General features: G+C 39.9%; 2 protein-coding genes across 4 annotated transcripts in view; both read left to right on the forward strand.

The window, feature by feature from the left end:
• Positions 1-9,982, forward strand: part of nectin1a (nectin cell adhesion molecule 1a) — a 49,336-nt gene extending 39,354 nt beyond the window's left edge. For all 3 annotated transcript variants that reach the window (XM_034293460.1, XM_034293461.1, XM_034293462.1), the window contains exons 7-9: positions 7,094-7,275; positions 9,405-9,522; positions 9,622-9,982. In XM_034293460.1, the coding sequence (XP_034149351.1) occupies positions 7,094-7,275; positions 9,405-9,522; positions 9,622-9,691 (370 nt within the window). In that variant the 3' untranslated portion in view covers positions 9,692-9,982. The remainder of the gene's footprint in view (positions 1-7,093; positions 7,276-9,404; positions 9,523-9,621) is intronic.
• LOC117594696 (nectin-2-like) overlaps positions 9,705-15,049 on the forward strand; it is a 32,794-nt gene continuing 27,449 nt past the window's right edge. The window contains exon 1 of the mRNA XM_034293028.1: positions 9,705-10,019. Coding sequence (XP_034148919.1) covers positions 9,705-10,019 — 315 coding nt within the window. The remainder of the gene's footprint in view (positions 10,020-15,049) is intronic.

Raw genomic sequence — 15,049 nt, forward strand, 5'->3', positions numbered from 1 at the left:
TCACTGTTACAAAGTCCTCTCATGCCAACTGCTCGATTCACTGAAAAGTCCTCTCCATGGTTCCATTTGGATGTTCTTCCAAAGTCATCACAACTGTTCTGCTCCTTCAAACGTCAGACAGTCAGTTATGAACCATTTCTTTGACAGGTCGATGTAACAGAACGAAAAAGTCAGATGTATATTCCAAGGTGTTGTCCTTCATAGCTCAAATGCAGACACAGCTCTTGTTGTCTCCATTCTAGCTGCTTTATCAGCCAGGCCAGGATAATCTGTGTGTTCTCCTTTGTGAACTCCAAGATGACCAGTTTTAGCCAAAGGTTCTAGAGCTAAAGGCCATGTAGAAAGTGACTGGTTACTAGCACCAGAAAATTCACTTTCCCTCAGTGACTTCAATTCACTGCGTCTAACCTTTCAACACTGAAATCCTCGGGTAGCGTGTCGTCGACCCCAGGTTCCTCTCTCAGCTACCTGGACAGCAGATGAGATGTACCTGGTATGGACCCAATCAGCGTAGCATGATGTTGTGCAGTAGATCTTTCCTACGCCTCCATCCTCTCGGTCGGAGGTTGCCTTCTCCATCACATTGCAGAATCAGCAGGACTCGAATCAGTCCAGCTCACAGGAAACCAGCATCATGTAGACGTGCGGCACCTAGACGTGCAGCGAGCCAGAGTCGACTCCTCTCTCAGCTGTAGGACAGTCTGTCTGTGTGTCTGTGAGATCCATCTCACCTCAGCCACCTCACAGTTGTCCTTTTAAGCCAAGCTCGGTCTCTCTCTGGGCTCCAACAAGTCCTCTATTGTTGAATCGCTTTCAAGTGTCCTGTATCTGAATGTGTGAATTATCCTTGAGAAGATTAGTTCCAACTGCACAGTACATCATCACATATGTCCATCACGTTAGCTTGTTGCATCTCGCTGATACATTAGAACCACACACTATCAAACACTCAAACCCTATATTTCTAATATCTCCCTACTTCTTCTCTCCAAATAGATTAGAACAGTTGAAATCAATAACAGTATCGTTAAAACATTAACATCTCTGGTGCTTCTGTTCTGCTAGTGTAGCAAACTAACAATTCCACTCTTTTCTATAGTTGGTGTAACAACCAACACAAAGAACAGAAGAACACAATTTCACATTTCTTATTACTGTTCCAAAAACTCATCAGTTAAGATAGTTTGCTTGCATTGAAGTACCACTCTCTAAGAGCAGTTCATGAACAATTCTCAGTTCACCTATATAATTTACATCTGATTGTGTTGTATCGGAACTACAATCAAATTCACCCATTGTTTCACATAAAGGACCAAATACCTTATTTCAAATCAAACATTTCACACCAACTTGAAGGTCAGCTAACATAACTGTTATTTAGCCTAATTTCTCTACAAGATGAAACTTAGTGTGAATGTCTCCAAGTCTCTTCTTATTATCCTAGCACATCAAACACACTCTGAAATCCTGTCATAAATCATGACCCCCCCTTTTTACTCCTTTATCACCTCAGGGCTCTCCCTGGAGTGGGGGGTGGTTTACTAACCTAAGGATAACAGACCCTGGTCTTGGAGGATTGTCACCTTATCACTAAGGGACACTGTTGTTATCTTGAAACACCCCAGGCATTGATAATAGTAAAACAACATTTTTTCTCTTCATTCACCTCAAAGAAACCTCTGTTAACCATTAACTTTCCAATGATTGCTTACTAGGACAGAACTTAAATTAGAATTAGAATACCCAATTTTGATAATGTTTGTTTCTCTTCTAAAGAGTCCAAACAAGTTAAAATCCATCTCAAACTGTCAGTGAGTGGAGTGCTCCAGTGGGTCTGTACCTCTCTTTATGCAATTTAGACTATGTAAGAATTCTCAACTTGTTTACCAGAAATATAACTTGATGCAGAATTATTTTCTCAATATCAATTAAACCATGGCAACATTTTGTAAACATGTAAGAAATAACTAAATGTGCTCCCTGCACGTTTTTACCCACTTGTTCCATAGTGCATAAGATTAATATGATTACTTCTAATCAAATATTAAACTAACTGAAAAGTAACACACCCATCAAATTTGGTATTGCTTAGCTACACCATTTCAAAATGGCAAGATGTATTCTACTCAACCATAACCATGTTAGATTTCACATAAAACATACATTTCAAAAACCCAATTTGACAAACTAGATTATTCACGTAACTTCTTTAAGTACCTATTTAATTTGCTTTGAACTCTAAGTTCAACTCTTTTTCATTTGAACTCTAAGTTCAACTCTTTTTCATTTGAACTCTAAGTTCAACTCTTTTCCACTATAGATAATCATTTCATACAATCCCCCCCTGCTTTCAAGAAAGAAAATGACTTCAAGCTTGAAAGCAGAACCATTACAGGACCAAAATTAAAAAGAAAATCGATAGTTGGGAGGAATCTAACATACATCCAGTAAACGTCGCAAACTGAATATCCAACCAAAACAACCGAAAAGAAAAACAAAGGAAATAAAAACCGTACCACACACACGGTCGCTCGTGTGAAGGAACTCCCAAATTAGCACATCAAAATGTGCATCTACACAGGCAATGGCCAAACTAATTTGAGACCAACAAACATCATGACTCAATTTACCTCCTAAACTCTAGGGAATTTTCTCAATTTTAGATGTAAGTCTACATCATTCAAAATAGTGGCGGTCAGCCAAAATCGCTACTTCCATGCATATCTCATGCAAAGACATCGAATTTCTACTAGCAGTTAACAATGTTGGATGACTCAAGGTCTCCACCCTTACTACAATTTGATTCGAAATCATAAATGTAAACATTAAAGCAACCAAAAGGAAAACTTATTCCGCTTTCACTTAATGTTTTATCATCCCAAAACTGAACATGTGTTGGTAAAATTACCACGTGTGAGAACAGGCTGAACACTCGAATTTAACCCTTAGTAATATGCTACCTTGATATAATGTTAAGGGTGGCGGAAGCCATCCCAGTGGACCTGCCCACCCTTCCTGAAGCTCTGAGCTCAACACATATATGGTAAGCCATTAGCAAGGCCAAATGTTCGTTTATGGTCCCCAGACCATCCTCTCAATTTAGCCTACATCGTTCGTTAACTGAAGATTTTAGATTTAGAGTCCAACCTATCTAATATTTTCGCAGTTTGTAAAAATGTACTTATCATTATCTATACAACAAGTCAACATTATGGTGGAAATTAAGAAACTCTTAAGAATGGCGCTCCAGGCAGAAAACAGATTTATGACGTCACTATAATCAAGGTACAATGAGAAATCCAAAGGAAACTCAATGTAGCCTTAAACACCTTTACATCAATACCCTATTTGTTCACAAACGTACCATTCCAGAATTTAAATTCCATGAACAAGTATCATGCGTTGGTTTTAAAAACACAAGTATTATCCCAGTTATCGTTAGAAAACACCTTTATTTAACCAAACTCAATTTAGCATTTAAAATAGGACGTCTAATTTTAGGTTAATTTAAACGGGGGATAAACTGGCTTTGGCTATTTGGGGAATAAACAGACCGTAGTCATTTTACACTCTTTTGCAGGCTATGACTATATTGGCTGAATCCAGTCTTCATAGAAAACAGCATGTTACCTTAATACTAAAAACTTTTGCTATCGTCTGCTTCCCACTCCATACAAGGAGAGAGAAAACACTATTTTAACCCCTCATTACGAAACCACATTTTACCAAATCACAGAATCATCATTATACCAATTTCTAAGCTATCCCTCTAATTATATTTATGCCATTATTTTCTTAGACTCCTAAGTTAGCAGGCAAACACTCCCACGTGTGCAAGCCATCAGGCAAATTCAATTTCAACACAAAGGCAAAGGCCAAAAGAGTAGGCCTCGTGCATATACAACTTCTGTAGCATACTGATCCAAACCATAAGCTGACCAACAATTGCGGCAATTTACAGGAGCCTTCTACAGGCACTGAAAGTATGAGATCCAATCTCAATTGCATATTTAAGTCCAACCTAAATTGCAGATGTTCAAGCAGTCCAACCGCTTATAATCCAGCACTAATCGCAACGCAATAGGTTAGCAGCATAGGAATGGTTGTCAGGCCTAACTACAGTCGCTATTAACCAAAACACCACACTTCAACATCCAAACATACAGGAGCACGCTATACTCCATCACGCAGTCCAACTGCTGCACGGGAATTGGTGTCAGGACATGGAACAAAAACGACATGTTTCTAACTACAGCCGCCCTGACTGCAATACTCAAAAAAACTTCTAGTCACCATACTTACTCAAATCCATCTATCAATTTCTACAAAACCATCAAATCTGACTTACAAAAACAACCACATTGTTTACTAAAGCATATGAAAACTGTATTAAGGAACAATCTCACCGGTTGATGCTCCCTCTGGTCCCCTGTCTGACCGTCCGCACCCCTCCCTCAGGCGGTTCAGCGTTCCTGCGTGTTCCCGTTGAATCACTCGCGGCAAGGCCAAAGAGATTACGGGTGTGTACACCTGGTGTGTACAACTCCCCACTTTTGGAACTTTTCTTGAAACTCGTAGACATGCTCAACACTTCCAAAGCGGAGCAGAAAACGGCCTCCAGCGGCCCACAGCATTTCCACGTTCACAACGAAAAAGTCCACAGAGCTTATGACTCCAACGATGCAGTGTCCCGATCGGGCCTCCAAAGAGACCCACCTATCGGTCCAACTGAACTCCGCGGGGTGGGGTGACGGGCGATCAGAGGAGAACGAGCCATCTAACCTGAGCAAAAAAACTACAACACAGATCAATATACTCCACACTGTCTACACACCGTAGCCTACGCTTTCCAAACAACTTTTCATACGTTACCACGTCCATCTACCTCCAATCAGCCCGACAGGCCGCGCATCCATCACCGAATGAAAACGCCAGTCGCCGGAAAACCTAATAACACTCCAAGAAACATTGTTCACATGTCCAAACACCATATACGTCAGTGATAATTTTTGCCGGTCCAGCGTAAACACGAGAGACCGGCAAAGATTTACTGTCGCACGTCCCCATGTTTCAGATTTACCCAGTAAATCTAATTTATACTCAACCAACCAGAAAGCGAAGTCAAGCTCGTCAGCCCACAAATGAGATTTTAAAAGGTCCAACCTTTTACTGCAGATTTTAAACTATAAAGTCCAACTTTAAGTTTTTAGACCGTATTGCGTTCTTGCCTCCAAATTCAATTTCCGCAGGAAACCTGTACTGATCAAGCACGAGTCACAGCTCCCGTCAGGCACTCTTTCTCAGCCCGTCAAAGGATAAGCCTTTTCTGGACGATACTAGAATTCCAGAGCTTTCTCTGGCCGTGCACGGTTAACCTGTTAGGAAAGGGACTCAAACCGATCAGGATTAGGATCCCGGACGAGCCCCCAAATTGTGATGGCAATTTCTAAAATTCCAAAGTTCTATGAAAATGGTAGGTAAGACAGGAGAAATCAATTGCGCAATAAACGGTTTTAATCTTGCTTGCAAGGAGAAAGTATACAGGTTACAAAGTAACGGTGGATAGTTTCTAAATAAAAACATCATTTCGACAGTATTTATTACATAGGAAGAAGGGGTGTGGTAAGATGCTGCCATCTGTTTCATGTCAATCAAACACCTTTCCCTTTGTTCTATCACACACGTCAAATGCTATCTTCCCCCACCTTATCCTTCCTGCAATAATGTTTACCCAAAGGGGCCAACTGGCCTTACTTCCCCCTTGCTGTATCTTCTCCTATCCTGTCCTAAAACCCATTGATCTGCATCTGGACAGACAATAGATGTCCCCTATGCAAATACCAGGTCCCACACATTCCTGTACCTATCTTAACAGTGGGACTCAGTCCTTTATACAATCAGAATACATTGTATAAGAAATTTCCACAACACCTCCCCCTGCTAATTGTGCCAAGATAATTTTGTCTCTGAAGCAACTTCCTAAAGAGTTCTAATTGATAGAATTGCTATCACACCCCCATCACCCTGGGTGGCTCCCCAGTCAACTCTCTGTAGTCCTTTCGCTTTCTGGGCACCACGATCACCCAGGACCTCAAGTGGGAGCTGAACATCACCTCCCTTACAAAGAAAGCTCAGCAGAGGATATACTTCCTGTGGCAGCTGAAAAAGTTAAACCTGCTAAAGACTATGATGGTGCATTTCTACACTGCCATCATAGAGTCCATCCTGTCCTCTTACATCACAGTCTGATACGCTGCACCCACTGCCAAGGACAAGGGCAGGCTGCAACGCATCATCCACTCTGCAGAGAGGGTGTTGGCTGCAATCTGCCATCTCTACAGGACCTACAAACCTCCAGGACGCTGAGGCCAGTGGCAACATTTCGGGCTGATCCCTCTCATCCTGGAAAAGGACTATTCAGAACTCTCCCATCTGGTAGAAGGCTGAGGTCTCTCAGGACCAAAACCTCTCGCCACAAGAACAGTTTCTTGCCTACAGCAGTAGGACTCATGAACACGCCCCCAGATCCATACTGACTATAGCCCCTCCCACATACACACACAACCCTCAACTGGACAATTCTTGCACCTTATATATTTTTTTTTATATTTTTATGTAATTTATTAATTCTCAAGCTACAGTTTTTATGCTCAGTCACTATTATTGGTTTACTTTCTTTTGTACTTAACTGCTGCACTAACAGAACAGAACAAATTCCTAGTTTGTTGTGAAACTTACTTGACAATAAAACTCTTTCTGATTCTGATTTTGGTGTTTTGTGTTTGGTTTGTTGTTGTTGTTGTGTGATGTTGATGTTGTTGATGTGTGATTTTGGTGTTGTGTTTGCTGTGTGATTTGGTGTTTGGTGTGTGATTTTTGTGTTGTGTTTAGTATGTGATTTTGGTGTTGTTTGGTTTGTGATTTTGGTGTTTGGTGTGTGTTTTGGGTGTTGTGTTTTATGTTTGGTTTGTTTTTGTTGGTGTGTGAATTTGGTATTGTGTTTGGTGTGTATTTTGGGAGTTGTGTTTTATGTTTGGTTTGTTGTCGTTGGTGTGTGAATTTGCTGTTGTGTTTGGTGTGTGCGTGTGAGCAGGTGGGACACCCGTGTGCGTGGTGAGACGACCACTCAGGAGATCCTTAACCCTGATGGGACAATCACAGTGCGGAGCGACTTCATCCTGGTACCTAGCCGGAGCACTCACCTGGAGACCCTCACCTGTATCACCTCTTACAACGATGAGACGAACGCAGAGTCAGTCACTCTGGACATACAATGTACGACACTCATTAACACACACACATACTTACACAATTACACGTCTGGACAGACTGTACAAACACACACTTGCAAAGACATACTGTGTTCCACCAACATATCCAGTCTCTTACTGACTGTGTTTCTGAGTGTAAGAATGTGTTCCTGAGCATGTGTTTTGATGTGTTTCTGAGTGTACAGTATGTTTCTGAGTATGTGATTCTGAAAATGTGTTTATGTGTGTTTCTGAGTGTGTTTGTGTGTGTTTCTGAGTATTTTTCTGAGAATGTGTTTGTGTGTGTTTCTGAGCGTGTTTGTGTGTGTTTCTGAGTATGTGTTTCTGAGAATGTTTTGAGTATCTGTTTTGTTCTGTTTCTGAGAATGTGTTTATGTGTGTTTCTGAGGGTGTTGAGTGTGATTCTGAGTATCAGTTTCATTGTGTTTCTGAGTGTGTGTTTCTGAGTATGTGTTTCTGAGTATGTGTTTGTGTGTTTTTGAGTATCTGTTTTGTTCTGTTTCTGAGTGTGTGTTTCTGTGAATGTGTTTGTGTGTTTCTGAGTGTTTGTGTGTGTTTCTAAGTATCAGTTTCATTGTGTTTCTGAGTGTGTGTTTCTGAGTATGTGTTTCTGAGAATGGGTTTGTTTGTGTTTTTGAGTATCTGTTGTGTTTCTGAGAATGTGTTTGTGTGTTTTTGAGTGTTTTTGTGTGTTTCTGCGTATGTGTTTCTTAGAAAGTGTTTATATGTGTTTCTGAGTGTGTTTTTGTGTGTTTCTGAGTAACAGTTTAATTGTGTTTCTGAGTATGTGTTTCTGAGTATGTGTTTGTGTGTTTTTGAGTATCTGTTTTGTTCTGTTTCTGAGTGTGTGTTTCTGAGTATGTGTTTGTGTGTTTCTGAGTGTTTGTGTGTGTTTCTAAGTATCAGTTTCATTGTGTTTCTGAGTGTGTGTTTATGAGTATGTGTTTCTGAGAATGTGTTTGTTTGTGTTTTTGAGGATTTGTTGTGTTTCTGAGAATGTGTTTGTGTGTTTTTGAGTGTTTTTGTGTGTTTCTGCATATGTGTTTCTGAGAATGTGTTTATGTGTGTTTCTGAGTGTGTTTTTGTGTGTTTCTGAGTATCAGTTTCATTGTGTTTCTGAGTGCGTGTTTCTGAGTATGTATTCCTGAGAATGTGTTTATGTGTGGTTTTGAGTATCTGTTTTGTTGTGTTTCTGAGTGTGTTTTCTGAGTATCTATTTCATTGTGTTTCTGAGTTTGTGTTTCTGAGTAACTGTTTTGTTGTGTTTCTGAGTGTGTGTTTCTGATTATCTGTTTTGTTGGGTTTCTGAGTGTGTGTTTCTGAGAATGTGTTTGTGTGTGTTTTTGAGTATATGTTGTTTCTGGGTGTGTTTTCTGAGTATCTATTTCATTGTGTTTCTGAGTGTGTTTTTCTGAGTATGTGTTTCTGAGTATGTATTTCTGAGAATGTTTTTGTGTGTGATTTTGAGTATCTGTTGTGTTTCTGAGTATGTTTCTGAGTATCTATATTGTTGTCTTTCTGAGTGTGTGTTTCTGAGTATGTGTTTCTGAGAATGTTTTTGTGTGTGTTTTTGAGTATCTGTTGTTTTTCTGAGTGTGATTCTGAGTATCTATATTGTGGAGTTTCTGTGTGTTTTCATGTGTATATCATTAGGATTTTGGGAGGGGAGGAGCCCTACTGTTGGCCAGTAGAAGTATGAGAGCTCAACTAGGTCCCACTAGCTCCTGCCCAGTTCAACCCCTATCTATGAACAGGTGGGAACCTGTAAACCTGATTCACTTTGTTTTGAATTGTTGGCAGGACTCCACTAGTGAACCTATTATGTATGTTTTAGGGATTAGGTTTAGGGATTACTGGTTCGTGTTAGATGGACAGTTAGATGGACTGGACATAGTGTTAGAGGTGGGGTTACGTTTTGGTTCAGGCATTACTGGTTAGGTTTAGGGCTTTTGGGTAAGGTTGGTTTAAACAATTGCATTTAAAGGCATGAAAGTTCAGAAATTGAGGTGAGGGTAAGATTAAGGTTAGGATTAGGTAAGGGGATACGTTTCAGAAACAGAATAGGAAAATAGATGGGTTGGAACGTCGTCCCCACAATGATAAAGTGACCAATCTGTCTGTGTGTGTGTGTAGATGAGCCAGAGGTGTCAGTGGAGGGGTTTGATGGGAACTGGTACCTGGACCGTCAAAACGTACAGCTGGCATGTCTGGCTGACGCAAACCCACCTGCCTCTTTATTCCAGTGGAGGAGGTGAGTAACCCTAAAAGCCAACCTTTGACCCCTGACCACTACTTTACAAACCTGGTCGTAACTATCAGTATCAATAATTAATCTCTTCAACATGGACAGTCCCATAGTTAATCTCCTCAACATGGACTGTCCCATAACAAGAGTCTCTACAACATGGACAGTCCCATAGTTAACTCTTCAACATGGACAGTCCCATAACAAGTCTTCTCAACATGGACAGTCCCATAACAAGTCTTCTCAACATGGACAGTCCCATAGTTAATCTCTTCAACATGGACTGTCCCAAAACAAGTCTTCTCAACATGGACAGTCCCATAGTTAATCTCTTCAACATGGACAGTCCCATAACAAGTCTTCTCAACATGGACAGTCCCATAGTTAATCTCTTCAACATGGACAGTCCCATAACAAGTCTTCTCAACATGGACAGTCCCATAACAAGTCTTCTCAACATGGACAGTCCCATAGTTAATCTCTTCAACATGGACAGTGTGATGGCAATTTCTAAAATTCCAAAGTTCTATGAAAATGGTAGGTAAGTGTGATGGTAATTCCATGTATCGACACTCGGAGTAAGGGACACAGAAACAAAGTTCTCTTTGTACATCATAACCGTTTTATTAATTATTATGCACAGAGACTATTATGAGAGACGCGTCAACCGCTTACGCAAACATAATCGTCTGAGGAGCCTCTAACTAATATAGCTCATTCAACCGTATATATCACATAGGAAAAAGGGGTGTGGTAAGATGCTGCCATCTGTTTCATGTCAATCAAACACCTTCCCTTTGTTCTATCAAATGCTATCTTCCCCCAACTTATCCTTCCTGCCCTAATGTAGTGTTTACCCAAAGGGGCCAACTGACCTTACTGCCCCCTGTTGTATCTTCTCCTATCCTGTCCTAAAACCCATTGATCTGCATCTGGACAGACAATAGATGCACCCTATGCAAATACCAGATCCCACACATTCCTGTACCTATCTAAACCGTGGGACTCAGTCCTTTATACAATCAGAATACATTGTATAAGAAATTTCCACAACAATCCATCCTCTTGATACCATGTCAAACCTTGGTATCAAACCTTAAACAGTTCACTCATTAGGATGTAGACTGCAACAAACAGTACTCTTTAACAACATGACCCAGTCAATATTATTATCCTTAGTGATTAGAGAACTGAGCAAACTGAAATGTCTGGATCCTCCCTTACATTCTTCTAGATCATTACCTTCCGTATAAACTCCAAGATCACACATTGTCATCATACAGAATCATAACATAGTACAGCAAAACTTTTATGTTAAAATCATCATAAACACCTATCACTGAATGCATCCTTCAATTTATCACTGTTACAATGTTCTCTCATGCCAATTGCTCAATTCACTGAAATGTCCTCTCCATGGTTCCATTTGGATGTTCTTCCAAAGTCATCACAACTGTTCTGCTCCTTCAAACGTCAGACAGTCAGTTATGAACCATTTCTTTGACAGGTCGATGTAACAGAACGAAAAAGTCAGATGTATATTCCAAGGTGTTGTCCTTCATAGCTCAGATGCAGACACAGCTCTTGTTGTCTCCATTCTAGCTGCTTTATCAGCCAGGCCAGGAGAATCTGTGTGTTCTTCCTTGTGAACTCCAAGATGACCAGTTTTAGCTAAAGGTTCTAGAGCTAAAGGCCATGTAGAAAGTGACTGGTTACGAGCACCAGAAAATTCACTTTTCCCTCAGTGACTTCAATTCACTGTGTCTAACCTTCTAAACACTGCAATCCTCGTGTAGCGTGTCGTCGATCCCAGGTTCCTCTCTCAGCTACCTGGACAGCAGATGAGATGTACCTGGTATGGACCCAATCAGCGTAGCATGATGTTGTGCAGTAGATCTTTCCTACGCCTCCATCCTCTCGGTCGGAGGTTGCCTTCTCCATCACATTGCAGATTCATCAGGACTCAAATCAGTCCAGCACACAGGAACCCAGCATCCTGTAGACGTGCAGCACCTAGACGTGCAGCGAGCCAGAGTCGACTCCTCTCTCAGCTGTAGGACAGTCTGTCTGTGTGTCTGTGAGATCCATCTCACCTCAGCCACCTCACAGTTGTCCTTTTAAGCCAAGCTCGGTCTCTCTCAGGGCTCCAACAAGTCCTCTCTTGTTGAATCGCTTTCAAGTGTTCTGTATCTGAATGTGTGAATTATCCTTGAGAAGATTAGTTCCAACTGCACAGTACATCATCACATATGTCCATCACGTTAGCTTGTTGCATCTCGCTGATACATTTGAACCACACACTACCAAACACTCAAACCCTATATTTCCAATATCTCTCTACTTCTTCTCTCCAAATAGATTAGAACAGTTGAAATCAATAACAGTATCGTTAAAACATTAACATCTCTGGTGCTTCTGTTCTGCTAGTGTAGCAAAATAACAATTCCAACCTTTTCTATAGTTGGTGTAACAACCAACACAAAGAACAGAAGAACACAATTTCACATTTCTTATTACTGTTCCAAAAACTCATCAGTTAAGATAGTTTGCTACCACTCTCTAAGAGCAGTTCATGAACAATTCTCAGTTCACCTATATGATTTACATCTGATTGTGTTGTATCGGAACTACAATCAAATTCACCCATTGTTTCACATATAGGATCAAATACCTCATTTCAAATCAAACGTTTCACACCATCTTGAAGGTCAGCTAACATAACTGTTATTTAGCCTAATTTCTCTACAAGATGAAACTTAGTGTGAACTTCTCAATCTCTTCTTATTATCCTAGCACATCAAACACTCTGAACTCCTGTCATAAATCATGACCCCCCCTTTTTACTCCTTTATCCCCTCAGGGCTCTCCCTGGAGTGGGGGGTGGTCTACTGACCTAAGGATAACAGACCCTGGTCTTGGAGGATTGTCACCTTATCACTAAGGGACACTGTTGTTATCTTGAAACACCTCAGGCATTGACAATAGTAAAACAAACTTTTTCCTCATCATTCACCTCAAAGAAACCTCTGTTAACCATTAACATTCCAATGATTGTTTACTAGGACAGAACTTAAATTAGAATTAGAATACCCAATTTTGATAATGTCTGTTTCTCTTCTAAAGAGTCCAAACAAGTAAAAATCCATCTCAAACTGTTTTTTTGTGTCAGTGAGTGGAGTGCTCCAGTGGGTCTGTACCTCTTTTTATGCAATTTAGACCATGTAAGACTTCTCAACTTGGTTTTCCAGAAATATAACTTAATGCAGAATTATTTTCTCAATATCAATTAAAACATGGCAACATTTTGTAAACATGTAAGGAATAACACAATGTGCTCCCTGCACGTTTTTACCCACTTATTCCATAATGCATGAGATTAATATGATTACTTCTAATCAAATATTAAACTAACTGAACAGTAACACACCCATCAAATTAGTTAATGCTTAGCTACACCATTTCAAAATGGTAAGATGTATTCTACTCAACCATAACCATGTTAGATTTCACATAAAACATACTTTTCAAAGACCCAATTTGACAAACTAGATTATTCATGTAACTTCTTTAAGTACCTATTTAATTTGCTTTGAACTCTAAGTTCAACTCTTTTTCATTTGAACTCTAAGTTCAACTCTTTTCCACTATAGATAATCATTTCATACAATCCCCCCTTGCTTTCAAGACAGAAAATGACTTCAAGCTTGAAAGCAGAACCATTATAGGACCGAAAATGAAAAGAAAATTCTAACATGTTTTCAGTAAATGTCGCAAACTGAATATCCAACCAAAACAACCGAAAATAAGAAAAACATCCTTAAAGGAAATTAAAAAACTGTACCACACACACGGTCGCTCGTGTGAAGGAACTCCCAAATTAGCATATCAAAATGTGCATCTACACAGGCAATGGCCAAACTAATTTGAGACCAACAAACATCATGACTCAATTTACCTCCTAAACTCTAGGGAATTTTCTCAATTTTAGATGTAAGTCTACGTCATTCAAAATAGTGGCGGTCAGCCAAAATCGCTACTTCCATGCATATCTCATGCAAAGACATCGAATTTGTTCTAGCAATTAACAATGTTGGATGACTCAAGGTCTCCACCCTTACTACAATTTGATTCGAAATCATAAATGTAAACATTAAAGCAACCAAAAGGAAAACTTATTCTGCTTTCACTTAATGTTTTATCATCCCAAAACTGAACATGTGTTGGTAAAATTACCACGTGTGAGAACAGGCTGAACACTCGAATTTAACCCTTAGTAATATGCTACCTTGATATAATGTTAAGGGTGGCGGAAGCCATCCCAGTGGACCTGCCCACCCTTCCTGAAGCTCTGAGCTCAACACATATATGGTAAGCCATTAGCAAGGCCAAATGTTCGTTTATGGTCCCCAGACCATCCTCTCAATTTAGCCTACATCGTTCGTTAACTGAAGATTTTAGATTTAGAGTCCAACCTATCTAATATTTTCGCAGTTTGTAAAAATGTACTTATCATTATCTATACAACAAGTCAACATTATGGTGGAAATTAAGAAACTCTTAAGAATGGCGCTCCAGGCAGAAAACAGATTTATGACGTCACTATAATCAAGGTACAATGAGAAATCCAAAGGAAACTCAATGTAGCCTTAAACACCTTTACATCAATACCCTATTTGTTCACTAACGTACCATTCCAGAATTCAAATTCCATGAACGAGTATCATGCGTTGGTTTTTTTAAAAAAAACAAGTATTATCCCAGTTATCGTTGGAAAACACTTATAAGAGAACTCCTTTATTTAACCAAACTCAATTTAGCATTTAAAATAGGACGTCTAATTTTAGGTTAATTTAAACGGGGGATAAACTGGCTTTGGCTATTTGGGGAATAAACAGACCGTAGTCATTTTACACTCTTTTGCAGGCTATGACTATATTGGCTGAATCCAGTCTTCATAGAAAACAGCATGTTACCTTAATACTAAAAACTTTTGCTATCGTCTGCTTCCCACTCCATACAAGGAGAGAGAAAACACTATTTTAACCCCTCATTACGAAACCACATTTTACCAAATCACAGAATCATCATTATACCAATTTCTAAGCTATCCCTCTAATTATATTTATGCCATTATTTTCTTAGACTCCTAAGTTAGCAGGCAAACACTCCCACGTGTGCAAGCCATCAGGCAAATTCAATTTCAACACAAAGGCAAAGGCCAAAAGAGTAGGCCTCGTGCATATACAACTTCTGTAGCATACTGATCCAAACCATAAGCTGACCAACAATTGCGGCAATTTACAGGAGCCTTCTACAGGCACTGAAAGTATGAGATCCAATCTCAATTGCATATTTAAGTCCAACCTAAATTGCAGATGTTCAAGCAGTCCAACCGCTTATAATCCAGCACTAATCGCAACGCAATAGGTTAGCAGCATAGGAATGGTTGTCAGGCCTAACTACAGTCGCTATTAACCAAAACACCACACTTCAACATCCAAACATACAGGAGCACGCTATACTCCATCACGCA

The sequence above is a fragment of the Esox lucius genome, chromosome 7 (assembly GCF_011004845.1).
Source record: "Esox lucius isolate fEsoLuc1 chromosome 7, fEsoLuc1.pri, whole genome shotgun sequence".
Lineage (NCBI taxonomy): Eukaryota > Metazoa > Chordata > Actinopteri > Esociformes > Esocidae > Esox > Esox lucius.